At 33.9% G+C, this 22,780-nt stretch overlaps 2 protein-coding genes across 3 annotated transcripts; one reads left to right on the forward strand and one right to left on the reverse strand.

Annotated features, from left to right (window-relative positions):
- Nucleotides 1–645: 645 nt before the first annotated feature.
- Nucleotides 646–9,124, reverse strand: LOC129291271 (acyl-CoA hydrolase 2-like). The gene is made up of 17 exons (XM_054928547.1): nt 8,800–9,124; nt 8,474–8,566; nt 8,156–8,223; nt 8,001–8,082; nt 7,463–7,509; nt 7,206–7,331; nt 6,478–6,555; nt 6,294–6,381; nt 5,423–5,535; nt 4,701–4,763; nt 4,563–4,618; nt 3,206–3,310; nt 3,032–3,088; nt 1,786–1,887; nt 1,604–1,652; nt 1,452–1,520; nt 646–1,024 (listed from the first exon to the last, which is right to left on the reverse strand). Exons 1-17 carry the CDS (start codon nt 8,813–8,815, stop codon nt 947–949), a joined length of 1,290 nt encoding a protein of 429 aa, XP_054784522.1. The 5' UTR covers nt 8,816–9,124; the 3' UTR covers nt 646–946.
- Nucleotides 9,125–16,852: 7,728 nt separating this feature from the next.
- LOC129291461 (uncharacterized) lies at nt 16,853–21,500 on the forward strand. 2 transcript variants are annotated; one of them, XM_054928817.1, is made up of 5 exons: nt 16,853–18,313; nt 19,185–19,243; nt 19,846–19,974; nt 20,475–20,610; nt 21,035–21,500. In XM_054928817.1, the coding sequence occupies exons 1-5, from the start codon at nt 17,651–17,653 to the stop codon at nt 21,350–21,352; spliced, it is 1,305 nt and encodes a 434-aa protein (XP_054784792.1). In that variant the 5' UTR covers nt 16,853–17,650; the 3' UTR covers nt 21,353–21,500. The 2 variants fall into 2 exon arrangements, with proteins under 2 accessions (XP_054784792.1, XP_054784791.1); XM_054928816.1 differs by having other exon boundaries at nt 16,856–18,352.
- Nucleotides 21,501–22,780: the final 1,280 nt, after the last annotated feature.

Below are 22,780 nucleotides of genomic sequence, written 5' to 3' on the forward strand. Positions count from 1 at the left end.
TTACAACTAATTGCTATATGACTATTTACTATGTTGTAATACTTTTTTCTTTTTTTTTTTTCATGCTGTCCAGACCAAAACAGATCTGCAGACTACACAGGTTTCTCACTCACGTCTATATATATATATATATATATATATATTAAGTGAGAAATGTATTGGAAATTTGGAATTCATTATTTATTAAATAAAATTTGTATTTATGAACATGAATAAATCTGAACTTTCCTCAAAAAAAAAAAATACCTTCCTTGCTTTATGGAGTTAACAAAACCAACCATGTTATTTATAAGATATAAATAATGCAAAGTCATCCACCAAATAGTTGCACAAAATTTGAATAATAAACTATACTATTCATTGCTCGTAAATAGTATAGTGTCTAGATTTTATGTTTGAAGAGATAGACCATATTCATTTTCATAGGACTCAATAAATCACATTACAAATGATCTGTGAAAAGTGACTTCCTATTCATTTTCACTTTAAAACTAGGTATGTCTTATAAACAGATGTGAAAAGATATTTTATATTGAATAGTGTTTTTATAATACTTTTTATAGTACTGAAAAAAGATTATCCAATATATATTTTTACAAACAGTAATTTTTTTTTTTTGTAAAAATTTAATATTCAACTGAAACATGATTTGAAACTATTACGTTACATTACGTAGTTTAATACATCAAGAGCACTAAATAGGAGCTCCGTTTTTAGGAAAAGAGAGAACAAATGAGGTGATAACCTGAAACTTGTATGACCTACATAGTTGGATCATTTTTAGCCTAACAATGCCTTGTTCTGGTTCCAATATAATTTACCCTCTAATTTCTAATCAAACTTCCACGTAATCTGCATAAAAGGACAGATGCAGTATCTCTACCCCTAAAAAAAAACCAAGGAAAAAAATATATATATCATAAAGCTCTTGTTGGTTTCGAGCAGATCACAACTTGGATTTTGTGGATGAAGCCCCCAAATTAGTATTCCTGATTAGACCTTCTTGAACCAAGGATACAAGAAGCTGCACACAAATCAATCAATGGCAACATTATAAGACAAAGCTGGTCCGCCAAGGCAAGGATCTTCAAGTGATAATAATTTTCAGAGGGAATTTGCTTTAACCTTCCCTTATGAAACATCCACTCTGACCTCCTCTAGGTTTAATATGAAAACCTCCATTCAAAGAACTAAACTGTAAATAAAGTCTTAATATCCTATTTCTGTCCACTTTTCCTCCTAAAATAACTAATTCAATGAAGTACAACTCATTAGAAAACTAGATTCATGAACACTAAAAAAAATAGGGAGCGACAGAAATTTTTTCAAGAAAAAACAAGAGGCGGTATGAGTGCAATTTACTGTAAATGTAAATAAAAGACAACCGAACTAAATGTAAAAGGAGGGAACAGAGGAGGCACATCTGTAAAAGCATTTACTAAGGTATTTACCTCTCCATTCTGATTGAACATTTGGCCAGAGACAGAGCCACGTGCATTATAGGCAGTAGGGCTTTGGATCTGTAGAATGAATTAGACGCAAACTTAGAAATGCAACAAAAAATACAATGCAAGAGGAAAATGAGACACTTGTTGAAACTTACCACAAATAGCACCCAGTCATCAGCTCTTACAGGGCGGTGGAACCACATTCTGAAATGAAAATAAAAGGATTAGCAAGAGGCACGACAGATAATGTGTACAAAAATCTTGTTCCTTTGTGACGTTAGACACATGCCAACGAATAAATTACCGATCATGAACTTAATGGTCATCAGATACTTACGTGTGGTCCAGACTCACACAACGAGTCTTCAAATCCTTCTGCCGATGAGGATTCAAGCTTACTTGAAGAAATAATAGATCTGAAGCATATGCCACCACACACCTGCAATACAACAAACATATAGAAATTGAAGACAAGAAACCAGCGGCTTTCTCTGAAATATTTAGAAACATCATTTATGGAGCTTTTAAGCATGTTGAAATAACTATCACATTGCCATTCATTGACAATCGCAGATATCAAGGTTCAAACTCCCAGGCGTAGTTATTAATAGCATGTAGCGCTACAAGGGCCCTAAATGCCATATATAGTGCATAGCGCATAGCATTGTACAAATTGCATGAAGACGTAGCATAATTATAAGAAACTCTATATATTCGGTAATGATATTTGGTAATAACTAAGACAGATAACCGATCATTGAAACCCTCGTGAGAACAAAAAAATCACCCATTAATCACAACATCAACCTTTTAAACTATAAAATATTCAATGCTTAACAAAGGTTGACGTCAATATTTATCCTAAGATATGTAGTCCCATTTCTTTTCCTGAAATCCATCAATTTGATCATCATCATCATTGAGAAATAATTCAATCTCCTCTTCATTTATTGAGGTCTTCATTTGTTCGCCAACCTTATGACGGGCACGAAAGAGGAGGATGACATTTCCTTCTTGTGCTCTTGATATGATTTTCAGAAGACATCAATTGTCCAACGACAGGTCAAGAGAACCACCAGCACTGATAATTGAAAAATCAGTTAAAAATTCCATCGTTATTGCCCTATTCATATTTAGAGCTGTAGAGCAAGCTACAACCACACAAAATAGGACCTGTAATATGGATACAATGGGGTTAAATGAAAGTTGCAAGGCTACACGTGGGACCTGGTACCATACCATTGAGTGAAAAGCTACAATGCATTATTAATAACCACGCTCCCAAGTCCCAATTGATCCTTCCTCAAAAGACAAGCTTTCAAAGGCAAGATAGAGATTTTAATTTAAAAATTTTAAAGTATTTAAACTTAGATGGGAATCACAAAGACATCGAGAAGGTCTTGGATGCTTTTCATCCTAAACAACTACTTTGCTTCTCTCCCAAACGCACCAACATAATATTCAGGCAGTTCATGTCAAATATATTATTATGGGATATAAATACTAGCATGCAGTATTACAAACTACTGATTCTGCCAAACTGCTGTGTAAGACATATCTAATGATAAACAGAAAATGAATACCGATGCAGAGCCTGATCATCTGAAAGTTTTCCTTTGGCCCTAAGCCAGTATCGCAATCTGCCAACAAAATTTATATATTGGTTCCAGCACGAAAAGAAACATTGAATGCCTTATTTAAATTAAAAGACTGTAATAATTTAAGTCAAAAGATTTCTCGGAAAGAATCAGGCTAACCTAGGAGGAGATTTGGTCTGGCTTGTAGAATTGTTAGGTTCACAAAACCGTATCTCTATGGGCCAGGGAATAAATTCAGAAATAGCCACCTTGTTCCGGTACGTTCTGAAACAACAGAGCAGAAAACATTATTTTGCTTGAGGGTCTTCGCACGGTCATTAAGAACTGAAAATTCTTAGAAAATAAGAAGAAAGGTCTTCAAACGTGCATAGTTGTCAATAATATTGAAGCATGATAACCTTGAAAGCAATACAGACAGCAGTTCCATTATAGCCACTTGGCATGTCATTTTACATCATTGAGAAAATGTCATTTATAAAAGGATTTTGAAGTCCCATGGTCAACACCAGAAGCCACATTTTTCCCTCCAACATATTTTGATAAACGGGAAAATGAAGCTTTAAAAGCAGCATTGTTTTTCCTTCAACATATTTCGATAAACTAGAAAATCAATTTTCTTCAGCTTTGATAGCATTTAATTAATCCTAATGGAAAAAGATACATAATCCTGGTGGGCTTCCACTCGCAGAGCTGAACAAAATTATCTTCTACCTTACATTTTTAAGCTTACATCTCTTAGAAAATTTTACTGGATGATTAGACATTGATTGAATACATAAATAAATCATGGGAATCTTCTGCTAGAAGAATCAGGCATATAAACTTTGGCAGCAATGATACTTGAGATGGTCATTCCAGCATCATAATTTATTAGTGAACTACAGGAAATCACAAACATTAATCCATCAAAAGATTAGACTGCTTAATCAGAACAGAAAAATAAGCTAGTTTAAATAAGGTGATATTGGGTCTAAAATTTACTTCTACACATGTTTAATATAGTTACATATTGTGAGGTCACGTGGTGTTTTTCGAAATCAAATACTGAAAATTATGTGCACTAAAATTATGATTTAATTATAATTTGTAAGTATACATATTCAACTTCACTACCATTTGTTGTTCTAAGTTATCAATTTCACAGTTTAAAACTCATGCACAATACACGGGTGGGTGGTTAAAAAGTCTACAGAGTGGCAGGAAAAAATCTCATGTTCCAGACGAGTGGTTTATGGATTCAACTCTGCTTAGGCCAAAAGTTCTTTTTGTTACATCCCCAATGGAACACCACAATAGTTAAGCACCAAGCATTCCAACTTGGGGGTCCCAAGTTCAAACTTAATGAAAGCAAGCAAGGTGGGGCAAATTGGAAAGATGTGCGCACCCCCTGTCTGATATCCCAAATTCTGTTAGATAAATTATATTTTATTTTAATCCATAGCCTTCGCATTGCTCAGATATCCATTTTGATTAAAATTAAAGAAGGGTCAAAAAAGTGAAAAACTATCAATAATACCTTGGAAGACGAGGATCAGTAAGACGTCTCTCTCGGAGCTCTTCCATTGACAGAAGCTATAACATATACCAGATTACACGTTTAAAATTCATAACAGGAATTGGGAAAAAAAAAATCTAAAGTTGGACAGTTACTTGCCATATCAGGATGAGGGACAGATGGCATAGTCACTTCCTGGTGATCAAACCCTGTTTCCTCTTTCTGTAGGATAAAAGCAACAATAGATTTTTATGTGCTCTGGACCATAAGAACAAGTTTCTTGAACTAGTGCATGAACAAAAGTCATAATCTAAACTAAGTATATGTATAAAGATGCCTGTCACACTAAAACCACAGAGCTAAGGGAATGCTGTCTCACGACAGACCCTGGGTTTTCCCATCACATTAATACATTAGCAATATGTAATCAGTATAGTATTGATATATTGCAATACTATTCAAGATGATCCTCTAAGTGACTGTTACCTCCTTTGCTTCAAGGCAATACAAATCTAAAATATTAATCTAGAAGATCACTGTTTACTTCTAAAATTGACAACCTGGACAGTAATAACATCAAGGGGGAAACATCTATAAGAAAAGAGAGAACGAAGCCCAAGAACCTTAACTAAAGTAGCACCTCCTGTAGACATAAAGTAACAGGGGACCTAAAATGTACCTAGGTTCCATATCTATCCAGCCCTCTTTTCCCACTCCCAACTCTGAAGCACTTGTGCTTTCTTTATAAACCCCAAAGCCAAAAAAACAGATTCACATCTACACAAAGAACAGATTTTTTATTTTTGAAAACAAAAGGATTCAATTAATTCACAACAGATGACCAAATATTCATATTATTTCAAGTGAATGAGAAAGATTACTTGAAATGAAGCCAGCAAAGAGAATATAACATTTCCCTTTTGAATTGCATCCACTCTTCGTGTAGCAAAACTTTTACCATCACGTAGACGATAAACTTGATATATAATTGGCACTGCAAAAGGAAAATATAAACCAAGTATAAGTTTTAAATTTTATGAGTTAAACTAAACAGATGAATTAATATTACACATAACATAGTATATGCATAAAAACAATGGAACAAATAATGCAATTCAATAAGTTCATAATGCATGCTACACAATTCACTCAAAAATGAATTGTTAATATGTTACCCTAAAGGACCAACTCAAGGATCAAATTCTAAAGAATCTATAGGGAGTCACTTGAAACCTACCAAAAAATTGATTCTTCAGATAATATTAAAGTCTAAATCATTAGTTCCTATTAACAAACATATATTACACTTTTTGTTTAGAGGAAAAAGTTGCCAGTTTTATTCACAACCTCTCACGATTTGAGTCTTTTGTATTGTCTAATTATTTGTACTGTGCAGCTTAATCTAGCGCAAAAAATTTAAACAATGAAGAACAGTTGAAGATATCCTACCAAAACACTTACGCAGATTGGTATAGCGAGGTTGATGATGAAAAATTATAAGTTATGAAAAAAAGAAGAGGATAATTCTTTAATCACAGACTAAAGAAAATAAGGATCCAGACCATTGGCACAGTAATATACAAAAATAAAGAAAACTTTTTTTTTTGGGGGGTTAATATGTAGAAGGGGGGAACAAATCGTTTGCTCACATTTAACATAATATGCATATCATCTTGAGAAAAAGGAGTAAAATTACATACAAAAAGGGAATTATATTAGAGCATTGTCGTCAAACAAATGAAACAAACTTACTGTTAAAATCCCCCACAAGAAGGAAATAGGCATGCAAACTATGAACAACCTTAAGAAAGTCAACAGATTTCGATGCTGCTGCCAGTGCCTGCATGTGATGCTCTATCTTGTAAATACATGTCAAGAAGCATAGGTGACATCATTAGTATCCTGTAACATTGAGATAAAGCAGTTTTACCCATACCTGGCCAATCATCTGACCCCCAAACACTTTCCCAAATTTGGGAGCATCAGGGGGGGTGATTCCTCGGAAAAGATCTACCTTCAATAGAGAAAAATTTGAATTTTCAGTGAAAGAGTATGTTACCGTGAAAGATACACTCAATGTCTCCATCAATATTTATACCGTTCTAAAAACAAAGCCATTGAATTTAGTGCTTATTATCCATGAAAACTAAGTGTAAAAGAGACAATCTTCTAACAAAACCATGCTTTTGTAGCAAGGCTGTTGTGAACAGGGTTTTTGAATCTTGATACCAGCAGGACAAGCACACAAGACTGACCCTTTTTCCCCAAAAAAATATACGTAACTTCTTCTGAAAAGATATCTGCTCAGGAAAAAACTGTAGTCTTTGCCTTTTAGTTGGGGAACTCTCTCTCTCTCTCTCTTGCCCACACACGCAGTGAGAAATGAGAAGGAAATAATTGTATATTCAATTCTCTCTAGCATAATACATAAATATTTTCTGCAAGTCATGTGAATGTTGCATCAGGACCTATGAAGGTGAATAGCAGTATTTATATAATTATATCTTGCTCAAAACAAATATAATTATAATGACAATAGAAACAGCCTCTCATGCAGAAACATCCAATATTGTTTTCTAACACAATAATCAGATGGTGAAAGCCTTATTAACTGTTAAACGAGAAGAAATCAAGAACTCATGAAAAAAAGTATACTAAAACCACCTCTATGGGCTCTAAATGCAATATTTGTTCCACAGGTGAGCAAATCTCTAGAGAATTTTCAGCACTCCAGATCGATTTTGGCTGTAGCAGAGCTGAGTGTTCATGTGGCAGTACTAAACATGTTAGCTGCAAGAGGAAACAACAGAAAGTCATTACAGGAGTAAACATCACTCATTTTAAGTTGTACCCCAAGGACCTGTGCGCCCAAGATAAGATGTCGAATGTTGGAAGCAGTAGAATAAAAATTACTACAGCACCTTAGACAAAGCAATGACATCTGCATGGTGAACTGCCTCTGACAAACCTACAATTTGCAACTTTAACATTATTCTTCTTTAGCTATCATTCATAAAACAATCCAAGCAATATCTCTGATATCTTTATAGAATCAAGAAAACTCCATACAGAAAAATAGATGCTAAAGCTCAAGAGTTATGAGCCAGACATTAGGCAATCGAATATGGACTTATGCTTTTTTTTTTTTTTTGGTGGGGGGGAGATTTAGTTAAAAAATGTAATAAGTGCAAGGCAAACCCATATTGATTTGTCATAGGGAAAAAATGGTATCCATGTCTTAGATTACTTTATAGAGAAACAAAATCTCAGTTGGATGATTAAAAAGTTTGAACAAAATGACACTTTATCAGTGCAAAGGAGGGTCGTCAAATTAGGAATAAACTTTTCATGGACCCATTATGACACAAACTATCTAACAAGCCTAAGCCCAATGCATGAAATGAAATTACTTCCAAACAATAAAGTGCAGATTTGAAGCATAGGAATGAAGAATACTACCATAACCAAAATAGTCAAATCTTTTGAGTTGGAACTCTGGACGATTCTCATCATTTGAAGTAACAGACCCAACAACCTCAGCCTATAAGACCGGATACCGGACGTTAGAGTATAAAATTTGCAAATTTTGAAAGTAGGCGTATAAATAAAAATACCTCTCCTTCCCATACGAAGTAGATTCCAGCCCCAGATTCACCCTCACGAACAACATACTCCCGCGGCTCTACACACAATTATACAACAAATCAGAACAAAACATTAATCCATGAAATCCGTTTATCCATTTTTCCCCAAAACAAATATGTCTTCCAAGATGCAGTTAAAATGTAACGAATCTGCTTTAGCGTTGGAAGTCTGAATATTCAAATTGTTTCTAGTACTTCATCAGCCAGCTTGTTCACTTCGTAAAGGTCAGATTTTCAAAACCAAATAGAAACCAAAAAAAGGGGCAAATTCCCAAATTTAAACTTCACCAAAGTGTTTGACAACTACAAGCTCAGATATCTTCCTCAGGGACGAGCTAGGAAGCTTCTGTAGTAGTGGAACGCATCCAAGAAACTCAAACACTGCAAATCAAACGAAGGGAAATAAACTCAAAATCCTCGTAGAAATTGGAAATCATCATCCACCTGATTCAATAACATTGGCTCTTCACCAATTCCTCTGCTTGCTCAGGAATCGCTCAATTATGAATACAATAACTAAAAATGAAACATTTTCAAAATCACTCAGCTTTACAAATATTTTCCGAGATTTTCTCCACAACGGAATCAAACGGAGGGAATAGTGTCAGACTCACCTTCTTCCTTGTCCATTAATGAGATAACTCCGCTTTCCTTCCAAAAGTGGCTTGATACGAATCTGATTTCGCAAATTACAGAGGTAGCTAGCTACTCCTGATCCAATGGGGAGCGGCGTAGGGTTGAAGCGTGTGACCTAGTGTATCAAGCCATTAGAAATCCTTGGTTTGGTGGGCATAGCGAGGCCAGAATCGAGGCTGCGGGGATGGTTTGGAAACGAGGAAGGAGAAGCAAACACGTGAAAAGCGATGGTCTGTGGTTGTAAAATATTACGGCGGGATGGCCCACACTCGATATGGCCTCAATGATGGGCGCACCGTGCGTGCATGGTTTCTTTCTTTCTTTCGTTCTTTTTTTTTTGGGGGGGGGGGGGTGTTTTGTTTTCATTTCGCAGCGTATTCATGGTTGACGGATGGTTTGGCTTGCTTGTGCTGTGGAGAACGTAGTTTGCAAGGATATGTTCGGATCGTACGTTTTGTTGATCAAGTTCTGGCTTGTTCCACGTAGTTAGTGAAATGCCTGAATTTGTTATGATGGAACGAGATTTCTCTTCTTCACTCAAAAAAAAAAAAAAAAGATAAATCAATGTCTTATTCAGGAGGCAATTCTTTGAAAAGCTGCTATGGTCAATAATCGTTTAGATCTTGATCATACAATCAGAATCAATCAGTTATTGTCCAAAATTGGAAGGATACCCACAACATATAGATTGAATAAGAATACAGACTTGACAACATCGAGTGAGTTATGGCTTGGAATCATCGATTTTTTTCCTCGTCAGTATATACACATCCATGTTATTAAAAAAAATAATAATGTAAATAGAATTTTTGAGTAAAGCAATCAATATCGTAAATTTGCCTCTCGTCATGCTGAGAAGATTTTAATATGAAGTCAGACTAATTCATATCAAACTGGAAAAAAAAACCCTTTTGTGGTTGAAACTCTACTGTTAATACTTCTACATTTTGAAAGCTTAATTCGAAATCTCTTGTTAAAAAGGCACAACTCACATGCCAATTGGACAATGATGTGTGCGGACTATCTGGCAAAAAATGGCGCATGATTCTTCCAATGAGCTCACTTTACTTAGGTGACGTGAATCTCTTATTTTCATTGTATATAAACGTAGGTCAGGTTGACTCATAAACTAGTCACCTAATTGGATTGGTTAATTGAGGAAACCATTTACTTATACACTAACTTCAAAACAGTGAAACTCATGCAACCCGATGATTTAATGGGTTGATTTGGGTGGGATTTTATTTTTTTTATTTTATTTTTTTATTCTTTTGAATATTAAATATTAAATTAAATATAAATTTTTAAATTAATAATTTCAATGATATCATATTTTATTATTATCAAAAACTTATAATTATTATTTTTATCAGACATGCATAAGATTTTGTAGGTAAATTTTTCATTTAATCAAGAATTAATGACTTTTATTTAAATATTATGGTCCTTCATATAAATATTTTTGTATATTTGATTAAATTATGTTATGTTAACCGTAACTGATTTGATTTTAACTTAATCTTTAATTGAACCACTAACTTTTAAATCACTATCTCAATTGATTCAAAGAGCGATCAAGTTTTTATGACCTTGCTTATTTTGATTGATAATAGAGGGGGCTTGTCCCACGTACTTGATCAGCTTGTTATTTTATTTTAACTCCTAGCTTTTGCTTGCCCGCTTAATAAGGAAAAAAACATACCAAGGGTCCATGAGTATAACATGAATGATATTAAGAATTCTCTTGATGCCAATTAATTTTAATAATTGTGTTAAAATATTTGATATAAATGTAATTAAAAGGGTAAAATTTTATATCCTGCTGTACTGTTTTGATAACATATTTTATATTCAATATGTTAATCAATTTACATACTTTTAGGCTTTGAATATGTAAAGAGTTTTGTTTTGCTATTTTATATTATCACGTTAAAGGAAAAATTTATCTTGAATTTTTAAAAAAAAAACACTGAATATCCTAAATTTTTATTTGAAATATTTTTACACTAAAACTTAAAAAAAGAGGCTTTTTTTACCTTGCTCTCAGTGCTGACAGTTAGTTGACTATTTATTTAACTTTCACTGTCAAGTGGTTTTTTTAAAAAATTAAAAAAAATAAAATAAAATCACACGTGGCCATTAAAGCTTTTATGCTCTTCTTCAAAGAATCGTCTGCTCAGTGCTCTTATCCATCTTCTTCCTTCCTTGTTCATCTTTGCGTGTGACGCCGCCTCATTCTTCTTCAACCTTCCTTTCATTTCATCCACACCCTCCCTTCCCACGCTCATTTCCCACTCCCACCTCGACTTTAAGCTATTAGCGAAGACTACCATCGATAGGTTTTCTAAGCTGCAGATAAACATGACAACCTCTTCTCAGTACCTTCAAAATCAATTCTCTATATTTAGTTTTCATGCCCTGTTTCATCTTTTAATTACCTCTCCAAAATTACTTTTTTCGCACAAGTTGGCAACAATTATTAACTATCCATGAAAACGAAAATCTCAAGTAATCAAAGTCCCAAGCAAGACAACAAAAACAAAATTATAAGCCTAGAAGCTTATGAAAGATTGATGACCAGCAAAATTTTGATGAGGAAAATATATAGATATATGCTTTTTGGCTCTTCCCTCAATTTCACCATTCTATTGCTTTCTTTCTAATGTACTTTCTATTTTTTCTTTCTTAAGAATAGGCACAAGTCAATAACAAAGGAGAGGAGGAAAGGAAGATATAGAATCAAGAAAAATAATTCTCAGCGGCTAGCGCATAGAGCATAGAAGAACTTGCGCTTGATGGTGAAGCAGAGAGGCTTGTGGTTTGTAATACCTTTTGCTCGGGAGATGCCGAATGGGACCTATCGATTTTCATTTAATTTCAAATCCTCCTCGTTCAATTGGCCACTAATGTGAAGCTAAGAGGCTGTCGGCGCTGCCGCAGCGTGATTAGGCGTCATCGAGGAGTGGTGCATGTCACATTCCAAGGAGATGTAGACCAACCCAGACGCCATCGGCTAATCGACTTGGATGACCTCGTGGCTGCGGCTAACTCGATGATCATGGAGATGGAGGGGGTGGACTTTGGGTCGGATTGGAAGGTAAGACAAACCTGAGCTCAACGATGGCTGAAGAGGGTCCTGATGACGAATGAGAGAGAGAGAGAGAGAGGGGGGGGGGCATGGGAGAGTTGGGTCTAAGTGCAGAGAGAAAGAAGAAGAAGAAATACACGGATCCAATCAGCTTATCTTATGAATGCGAGGTGTTATTTCGTCAGTCAAACTTGAGTTTTGACGGTCAACGAACGAGAGATAAAAGCCCTTTTTTTCTAAGTTTCTGGATAAAAATACTCGAAACAAAAATTTACAACACCTGATATTTTGAAAAAAAAAATTAGAATAAATTTACTCTTTAACCCTGTGTCATTTTCACTTGATTACATTGATTATTAATTATATTTAACTTTATTATGCGATTAATTGTGCCAATGTGATGTGACATTATCTCAGTATTGAAGATTAGCATATATGAAGACATGATCCGGCCACCTTTTGCTTATGATTGTACTATTCCTATGTAACGCCTTTTTACTACAGCCTGTCATCAACAATTTTAAAACTTACCTTTTTTTTTTTGGGTGAGCTTGTTATGTAGATTCTTGCTCAAAGTCCTCAAGAGTAACCAAAATAATAGTTGCTTACCAAAAAAAAAAAAAGCTTAAGGGGAATCAGATTAGAAAGTTATTTTATTTATTACACCAAAAAAAAGTTATTTTATTTAATATGTAAAAGCAATCCCACGCGGATGATTGAAAACATGTTCGAAGAAATAGTTAAGCTTGTTTTAAATCGTTATTCTAGATGAAGATGTTTCCAGGTGAGACCAATAACAAAATCAAGACTTGAGTTTAAATTTAGGGTATGTTAATACTCACTTGAGGCCAAAAAAAAAAAAGCCAAGGCAGATTTATTGGAAGCTTAGAAACATGAATGAATATATATATATATATATATATATGTATGTATGTATACCTGTATAGCAATGGAAACTTAAACCTGAGTTCAACTATAAAACATTAAAACCCAAGACTCTCAAATAAGAGGAGCAATCCCACTACCAAGGCAAAAAAAGGACCTAAGAATTGAACATTGAAGTGCTTGAGTTGTGATATTAAAGCTTGCAGGCTTTGATGTCTCGTCCTTGCAAATATTAAAGCCATGGCAGTAATAATCATGGCTAGACTTGTTGGCAATTGATTGTGTTTACGGCGACGCGCACTTGGCTTACTTCCAAACATTATATAGAATGTTAATTTGACAAGGCTTAAGAGAGCTGTGACTCGAAATCCCCAATTCGTTGGACTCGGACTCTCGCGCACGACCAAATACGCGTCTGCACAACCGACCAATAACGTGAATATTGCTAATCTATGGCGAAGCAAGGGCGACAAAAGTTCCACGACGCGAACCAAACATGTCTTTGTTGCTTTTACTGATCTTGCTTCATTATTTGCTTCATCTGCCCAATACATGAATGGATTTTAGAATGCGAGCGAATTGATATTGAGGATTATGGGGAAAGTGACAAGAGCTATGTAAATAAATACCTGCAGAGTCATGAGGTTGCAACCTCTGATTTTGATAAACTCTTCTTGGTGTTCTTCGTCTCAGTAGTTGGGAAGTAAGAGTTGGCACAAAACTCGTCATTGTTATGTTACTTGCGAGGTTTCTCTAAAATTTGAGTTATGTTATTAACCCGTCACTAACTGCGTTTAATTTATACTGGTGATGATGCTGCATGCACAACAAGTTGAAGATAAGCAAAAATAATTTTTATGTGGATACAGGATAAATCATTATCTTTAATTTTTTGTAGGATAAATAATAATCATCTTTTTAACAATCAATCTATTGATATTAATATTAAGATTGTGCTTTGCCACAGAAAAGTATTAAAAATATGAAATATATTGTTAATACAAGATTAAAAACTAAAGCTTATTTTTTTTAAAAAATAATTATAAGTAGTTTAAATTTGTTATTAAATTATATAATTTGATAAAAACATGGATGATGAGAATTAAATTTATAGGTAAATCTAATCTATAGAATCTAACCTAATCTAAAAAATATAACTTGCAGAAAATATATTAGCTGGATTACTTTTCATGTAATTAATTAATTAATAATGTTTATGACTGTATTTGAAACAAAACGCCAGTTTTCTCAAGTACGCTAATTTACTTAATTGATAGACAGTGACAGATAATGATAATTAAAGATATATCACAATAATTTCCAGTGGACAATAAATTTAATTTAAATAATTTAGAAATTAATGAAAGATAATCAAAACATTTATCGAGATTTTATAAATAATTGTTTGTTTTATTTTTAAAATTTGCTGGAAGTCTAATTCTATATATGTACTTATTTTTAAAGTTAAAGATAATTAAAATATCGTTTAAAATTAATTTAATTTTATAATTTTTAAAGAAAAGTTTTTAAATATTTAGAAATTAAAATTTATTTCAGTTCTGCTCAATCGATAATTTCCTTAATTACAAGGGAAGTGTGGGACTTAATTTATAGAATTAGAAAATCTAACTTACACAAAATATATTAGCCGCAATCTTTTTCATATATTTATCTGTATTTGAAACTAAACGCATATTTTCTTAATTGATAGATAATATATAATTACAAATATATCACAATAATTTATAATGAGCAATAAATTTATTTTAATTTAGTTTTTTTTTTTTGCTCTCACCCTAGTTTCTTAGGTCAAATACCTAGACTAATTCAGTGAATAACTTGTGAGTATCTTTTTGAAAATATACCTCTCATTAAGAATTTAATTACTATGGTATGCACAGAAATTAAACTTGAAAACTCTAGTTAAGAGAGATCAACCTCTTAATTAATTAATTAATTTAAGCGCTTAGTTGTTAATTTAATTTAGAAATTGACGAAAGATAACCATGACATTTCTCGAAATTTTATAAATTTAATTTACTTGTTCTGTTTTTTTTTTTTTAAAGCTGGCTGGAAGCCTTTATATACATATACATATTATATATATATATATATATATATACTTTATTAATATTAAAGTGTCGGCTTGAATTTTAGAGCCTTGCGCCCCTTGTATGTACCGGGCATACAAAAAGAATTTTAGTCCTCGAATGTGTATGAATCAGGTATTGCGATTTCTGGGGTCTTTCATCGTAATTATATTGGAATGCCTCGCTGAGCCATCAAGAGTCCAGGAAAAAATACTCCAAAGAAATAACCATTCATCCACAAGAAAGTATTCTTTACATTAAAAAATATAACGTATTTTTAATTGAATTTCACCCTCAATAAAATAATTATTTATTTTTAAACTAACACCATCTTTTCATATTTACTTTTATTTAATAGGGTGTTTCACTCTAAAATAAATATAAAATAATTTATTCATTAATGACACTTTTAAAAAAAATATAATGATTATATATTAAAACATTAAAAATGCTTCATATTTTTTAATATTTAACATTTTAAAAAGTGTCTTACATTATTAAATAAGGGAAGCATAATTTAGATACTCCAATTAATGGAGTGAGAAGCAAAATAACAAATATAGACAGGGAACCAGGGTCACGCGGGGCAAGATTTTGGCTTGATAGTTAGTTAGCAGGTTGAGTTTGATGGAGGAGGGAGATGTGGATAGGGAAAGAGCTCTTGTTGTTGGCCTTTTCCTTTTATACGTTCAGGTCACTACCCTCTAATTCAAATTTGAATTTTGCCCTCTTCAATGAAGCTATAATTGTGGGCAGTATCTGAAGTCAAGCACCCCATGATGGTGGAGCGTGGCTTGAAGAGTGCTTTGAGATCTTCAAGGACCTGATTACATGACCAAGACTTTGTCATGTGTGACGTTCTACTAAATTTGTTGAGGTCCTGACCTTTAAGGGTTCGTTGGACTTGATCCATGTTCACACTTCACACCTCTTTGTTTTGTTTTTCTCAATGATCAGTCCATTCCAACGAATATTTTTGGTCCAAACATAAAGATAAAAATATCCTTCAAATTAAATTTTATGTAGCAATTTTTAAGAATAAGTCTGAATGCACCATAAATACCAATAAAGTAAAACTTATTTAGGTTCTGTTCAATAAGTTACTTCTTTAATTTAATTATGAGGAAAGGATGAGAGTTAACTTTTTTAGTAGTTAAGATTAAGACTTTTAGTGAATCAAGTAAAGAGAAGCTGATTACATTTCAAAAACAAAAAATAATATTAGAAGATTGGTTGGACACGGGGCAATCTAGAAATCGATTTATTGATTGTTTTCGTAAGCTATTAGGAGACCGATGGAGGTTGAGGATCTCTCACGTGTATAGAGAAGGGAATCAGAGTGTTGATTGGCTTGCAAATTGGAGTCACACTCAGACTAGCTTCGTCCAGCTGCTACAAGAACCACCTGAGGGCTTATGTGATCAACTGCATAGGGATAACTTGGGCGTTTCCTACCCATCCATGATTTCTGCTTTAGTTTTGTTTTGGGCTTTATGCCCCGTTGTATACCCCAAAAAAAAAAAACACAATAATAACATTTCTTCTTCACTTGCCTACATCCAACTTATCATACCTCTAGATATTATTGTTATCCCCAGCAACCAAAACTTTTTTTTTTTTTTTAAGGATTTAAGACAGGTATTAGATAAATTGAAATTTCCAATTACAAGAAGTGACGGGAACTCATGTCTTTGCAATTATATAGCCAAATGAAGAGATTTACTGAATAAAACAAGTATTTTAAAAAATTATGGCCACTTTCTTCGATGAATTAAATTGGAAAAAAATTCATGAATTAAATAACTATTTTCAGAATGACAAAATTATGATAACAAACTAACGTTCACAAGTGACGGCGGAACCGAAAGGAAAAAGTAATTCGCTGTCCAAGCTAAAATTCTGCGGGGAACGAGAAATCCACATGTCAGCAGTGGCTAGGGAATTAAATTATACTAACGAGTAGATTCTCGAAGCTTACTCGCTGATTATGGGTTTGACTTGTAGGTGGAGGCCCGTATCAATTCTTTCTTCTTGTCCTTTTCTTCCTCCTCTGATATCGTTTATTCTGTCTCCCCTTTCAGTTTCTAGCTGCAATTCTTGGAGGAACCCAGAACCCAAAGCTGTCAACTCCTTTGTGCCTAGGGATTTATCATTTTCCCACTCATCAAGTATAATACAATGATTACATGCCTTTAGACTTTGGCTAGTAATGATTTGTGCTCAAAGCCCCCAAGAGTCCAGACATTTATTTATTTCTTTGCTCCTTATATTTCTCCAGAATCGTTTGTCCTTGTTTTTGGCATTTTCATGTGCGGGTCGCTCGTTTGTTGCGGATTTTCTGTAATTTCAAATTTAAATTCTAACAAAATGGGAATCTTTTCATGTGTTTAGGCGCTTTGCTTCACCTCAACGCTTGCATTTGAGTGGTGTATCTGTATATCGACCCCTTAAGTTTCGTATGTCAGTCCTAATTGTTCATGTATGGAGTCATTCTCCACTTAATTCTCTTTCCTATTATTGATAGAGTTGTTGCCGACCATCTGCCTTCATATCCTGAAATCTGAACCCTTTACTTTCTCTAAGGAAAAAAATTCCGTAGTTTTTCTATCGATCACTACCTGATCCAGTCCTATTGGTGTAAACTCAATTCCTGAAACGCATCAGCTTCTATTATTATTATTATTATTATTATTATTATTATGTAATAACTTCTATTTGGCTCTACCATCTGTAACATCTCTCAACATGCTCACATCATAGGCGTTGATGTCAATTATCTGTGGGCTTCCTATACTTGAGTGTGTTTATTGTCTGGCATGTGCTCGCTGGGCTTGGCAGAAATGTCTCTATACTGCTGGATATGAGAGTGAAAACTGGGGTCTAGCTTCTGCGGAAGAATTTGAGCCTGTACCTCGAATGTGTCGTCTCATATTAGCTGTCTATGAAGATGACATTCGTAACCCTCTGTGGGCTCCCCCTGGGGGTTATGGCATTAATCCTGCCTGGGTAACCTTACGTAAAGACTATGGGGATAACCAAGGTCGTGTTACTCCCTATATGATATACCTTGATCATGATCGTGCTGAAATTATCCTGGCTGTTAGCGGACTCAATTTAGCAGTGGAAAGTGATTATGCAGTTTTGCTTGACAACAAACTGGGGCAAACAGAATTTCATGGTGGTTATGTTCACAATGGGTTATTGAAAGCGGCGGAATGGGTTTTTGATGCAGAGTTCGAGGTTCTCAGGGATCTGGTTGCAGAAAATCCTGCATACACGCTGATATTTAGTGGGCATTCCCTAGGGGCTGGGGTGGTGGCATTGTTGACATTGATAGCAATTCATAACCGAGACAAATTGGACATAGAAAGAAACAGGATAAAATGCTATGCTATAGCTCCTGCTCGGTGTATGTCTCTCAATTTGGCTGTAAGATATGCAGATGTTATCTATTCTGTCGTACTCCAGGTTAATTGATCTCCTTGCATCGTGAACTTTATACTTTACCATCTTTCCTGACTGATTTCAAAGCCATCATGATTCCATCTAAACAGACAAGACTGAGTCTATAGAGATTATCAAGACATGCGTTTAATTAGGAAGTGGTAATATATCTTCATACAAGTTCTTAAACATGATGTAAATACAGAAAACTGATAGCTTGGTATGGATAGTGGTTGCAGTGAAAGTGGACCTCTGTGTCACATGTATGTATGTAACACTGTAAGTCTGTAAGTTGTAACAGTAATACTACCAAGATTGCTGGTAATAAGCTTAAGTGGATTCTATCTTACAAACTTTGTTTGCATATGTAGCAATGTAGCATGTTACTTGTCATCTGTCATTGCTAAATGTTCAACAACAACAACACAACAAGCCTAATCCCACTAGGTGGGGTTCATAGCTAAATGTTAAATTTATATATTAATATTTATATATGTCTGTGGGTATGATTTTTTTCCTTCACATGAATCTAGTTATCAATGTGATTGTGATATGCTGATTGCAAGTGAGCAAAACTGTTAAAGTTTTTCTCAAGCAGAAGGTTAGAGACGTTTTACGTGCATCAAGAAAAATGCCCTAATTTGGTGAATGGTTGATTATTCTGAATGTTTCAAGTTCTCAAATAACACAGTTAATATATTGCACTTCTGGGGATGAATATCCCGGAAATAAGAATAATTCACAGTTAGTGTGGATACAAAAATAGAGAAGTCAATATGAATTTTTTGTCTCTGTTATCTGTTTGTTATCAATTTGATGCACGTCTATCCTAATATGATTTTCTCTGCACAACCAGGATGATTTTTTACCACGGACAACCACTGCTTTACAAGATGTCTTCAAGTCACTCTTTTGGTAAAACACTTTAGCATGTCCTTATCATTTTTTTGGGGAGTATCAAAATACCTGAACATTAAATGGCTGATACTAAGGAATAGATTGAAGGTGAATTCATTATCATGGCATTGTTAAACGGCTCCCTTCAAATGAAAAAATTGAACACCTGATCTTTCATACATCTATATTTGTTGATAAGGCAGGACTTAGAAGCTAGATAGTGAAATCCATGGGGTAAGTTGGAGCTAGGCCTTAATCTGTAATTAATAATTTTCTTCAGTGCCTGCAGGCTCATCTCTATAATTTATTATTTATATTATGACTTCCCCAGCGCCATAATCTCTCTCGTAGTCTGGCTGAAAAAATTATACTTTTTTTTTGTTATCCTTACATTTGAGTCTTGACTTAAACTGTTCATAGTCTGTACTTTCAAAATATACCCATGGCTTGTTCTCATTATGAGTTTTTGGGGCTTGTTGAGCGAAGCCTGATTTAATATTTGATCACAATAAAAAAAGTTTTTCATGCATATTCATTTGAGTGGATCACCATTTGTGATGTTATGGTTCAGGTTTTTGCCCTTAAGATAAGCTTCTAAGTTGGTCATGCTGTACTGGCAGTTTGCCCTGTTTGTTGTGCCTGATGTGCTTGAAAGATACTTGCACGTTGGAGGAAAAGATGCTCAGGGATCCAAGGCGCCTATATGCACCTGGTCGTCTTTATCATATTGTTGAGCGAAAGCCCTTCAGGTAGAGAAGTTTTCTCAGCTCTGTTTTATTGATCATTATGTATATTGTAAAGCATTATGTTGAAAATTCTTGGTCAGAGTCATAGATCATTGTAACAGTGTGCCTGTCCTTAGGCAAATCACACTGTGCAAAACAGAGGTATTATCTGTCTCTTAAGGGGATGAGATTCTACCTCTTTAATTTGCTGAAAGGCAGTTAGGCACTCTATTTGTAAAACGGGGAAAGGAACGAATTGGAGAGAGTTGAATATTTCATATATTGTGCACAAAAATGAAGTGCAATTAAATAGAGATCATGGCTACATTAAATGATAATAAAGGGATGCAGCTCGAGGAGTGCAAAAAAGAAAAGAAAATATGTGTACTTGATGATGGCTTAAACCTAATTTTTGATCATATTTGCACAAGATTTCCACTTGTTGTAAGGACAGCAGTGCCTGTTGACGGGAGTTTTGAGCATGTAAAAATCAGCTCATTTCTGTGTGGCATCTCTGGTTGCAGGGTGGGGAGGTTTCCACCTGTTGTAAGGACAGCAGTGCCTGTTGACGGGAGGTTTGAGCATATAGTTCTTTCTTGCAATGCAACTTCAGACCATGCTATCATTTGGATAGAAAGAGAAGCACAAACGGCTCTTGAGGTAAGCTAGTCCCAACCCACCAATGTCATTTGTATATTGATAACCTGTAGGCTATAACAGTTCTCAGGCTCAGTGGCCTTTGCTTTGATTTGATGTTGGAGACCTGGACTGAAATGAGCTTTTCATGACTATAGAATGTAGTTTAATGAACGGGAATTTTATGGAAAACAGTTTAGAATTTTACTTACATTGAATTATAAAGCTTGCATTTTTTGTGAGTTTCTTTAGTGTATACAAGTATTTTGACTGCTGCCACACATGTATTGCATAGTCAGGAGTCTTGAAACCACAATTGTATGTGTCAATATAGTTGTTCTTGAAATATATCCCATGTTTCTTATTCTTTTCTTAGCTCCGACCATTTGATTGATGAAATTATCTATTGATATATCTGTGTGCACATAAATCATTGTTTCTGCATCAGTTAATGCGAGAGAAAGGTCGGCTTATGGAGGTCCCAGCAAGGCAGAGGATGGAACGGAATGAATCTCTAGCTCGACACAACCAAGAGTACCAGGCAGCGCTTGAGAGGGCCGTTGCTCTGGATATTCCTCAAGCATACTCACCTTCATCATACGGAACATTTCATGAGACTGATGCAAGGGAGGATTCTGCTAGTACAAGCGGTAAGGTGCCCCCCTGGTCTGGCAAGAAGCGAAATGATAGTTGGAATGAATTTGTTGGGCGGTTGTTTGATGTGGATGATTCTGGTCATATGGTGTTCAAGAAAATACATCGATAAAATATAATTCTGTCTTTATGTACACTCGCGAATAGAAACCATTCTTTGCGTTTTCCTTTGTTTACCCAAGTGTATAGACGATAGATAATGTAATGCTCGATGAATATCCAAAGATAATTGATTAAATATATCCAAAAGATTACCTAAAGGTGGCGCTTGGCATATATAGAAATAGAAAGGGAAGAATGTATATAACTATGTTTGGTATGATACACCAGGGTCTGTATAGTTGGAATCTGGAGGGAAGGGAAGTGGAGATTCTAAAAAGTTATATTTTAAAAAAAAGTGGAGAAGCGGGGTTGAAAGATTTTAATTAATTTTTTTCTTATTTTTTAGAATTCATTAGAATCTTTTCACTTTCCTCCCGCCAAATAGGGCGTAAAATGGTTGTTCCTTATTTAAAATAATGTTAGAATGAAAGGGGAAAGGAATACTCCTGCAAAATATATGTTTTAAGGCTATGTTTGGTTTTGAGGAGAGGAGAAGGAAGAAGAGGGATTATGTCTTATTAGGTTTTATTGAGAGAGAGGGAAGATGGGGGATTTTCAATGATTCTTTATTTAATTTACACTTTGTTTGATTTAAGGGAGGTGAGTAGAGGGGAGGGAAGGGGAGGGAAATGTTGTAATATTCCCTTGTTTAGTCTAATTTGGGTGTTGGGAGAGGGAAAATTTTTTTTAATGATTCTTTGTTTGGTTTATGAGAGAGAGGGAGGGAAGATAATAATTAATCATTATATATATAAGGATTGAAGATTATGAGAAAATGTCTTGTGTTCTTTTTTTAAGTTTGCTGCAATTTTATGTTTTGAAATGTTTTTTCTACAATTTTATGCCCAGAAGTTAAGTTTGGAGTTAAGTTCGAGATGATTTATTATTTTTAATATATATATATATATATATATAATATTATACAGGTTTTGAGTTAAGTGCATGATGAATTGTTAATTTTTATATGTATACAAAAAATATTTTTTACCTATTTGAAATTCAAATCTCATCTATCTTGATAATTTTTAAAAATTTTGAATGACATGTCAAAAATTAAGCTTCATACAATCGAATATATATATATATATATATTTGAATTCAAATTGATGTTTATCTATTTATATAATTTTTTATATTTATATAAAAATTAATTTTTAACTATTTGAAATGAAAAATTTGATCTATCCCAATGATTTTTGAAAATTATTCAAGCAAAAAATTATATACATTTTATCTATTTGCTTAACCTGCATTCATAGATATTTAAAAAAACATTTAAATATAATAAATTATGAATATATTTTGTGCTTAAAATTAGGTTCGAGATGATTTCTTATTTTTATATGTATATAAAATAAAGAATTCAGGTTTAGAATAAGTTTCGATATTATTTATAATTTTTTATATAAAAAATAAATTAAATTTTTTTATGTTTGAT

This window comes from Prosopis cineraria, unplaced genomic scaffold, assembly GCF_029017545.1.
Source record: "Prosopis cineraria cultivar Desert tree isolate PC_DT_omini unplaced genomic scaffold, ASM2901754v1 PC13, whole genome shotgun sequence".
Lineage (NCBI taxonomy): Eukaryota > Viridiplantae > Streptophyta > Magnoliopsida > Fabales > Fabaceae > Prosopis > Prosopis cineraria.

Coding starts and splice junctions, on each gene's coding strand:
- LOC129291271 (XM_054928547.1), bottom strand. Junction 6,556..7,205: donor TGCATTTAGAGCCCATAGAG/GTGGTTTTAGTA, acceptor TCTCTATTGAAG/GTAGATCTTTTCCGAGGAAT. Junction 6,382..6,477: donor GGGGTCAGATGATTGGCCAG/GTATGGGTAAAA, acceptor CATCACATGCAG/GCACTGGCAGCAGCATCGAA.
- LOC129291461 (XM_054928816.1), top strand. CDS start 17,651: ATGTCAATTATCTGTGGGCTTCCTATACTTGAGTGTGTTTATTGTCTG. Junction 19,244..19,845: donor GTCTTCAAGTCACTCTTTTG/GTAAAACACTTT, acceptor CTGTACTGGCAG/TTTGCCCTGTTTGTTGTGCC. Junction 20,611..21,034: donor AAGCACAAACGGCTCTTGAG/GTAAGCTAGTCC, acceptor TTTCTGCATCAG/TTAATGCGAGAGAAAGGTCG.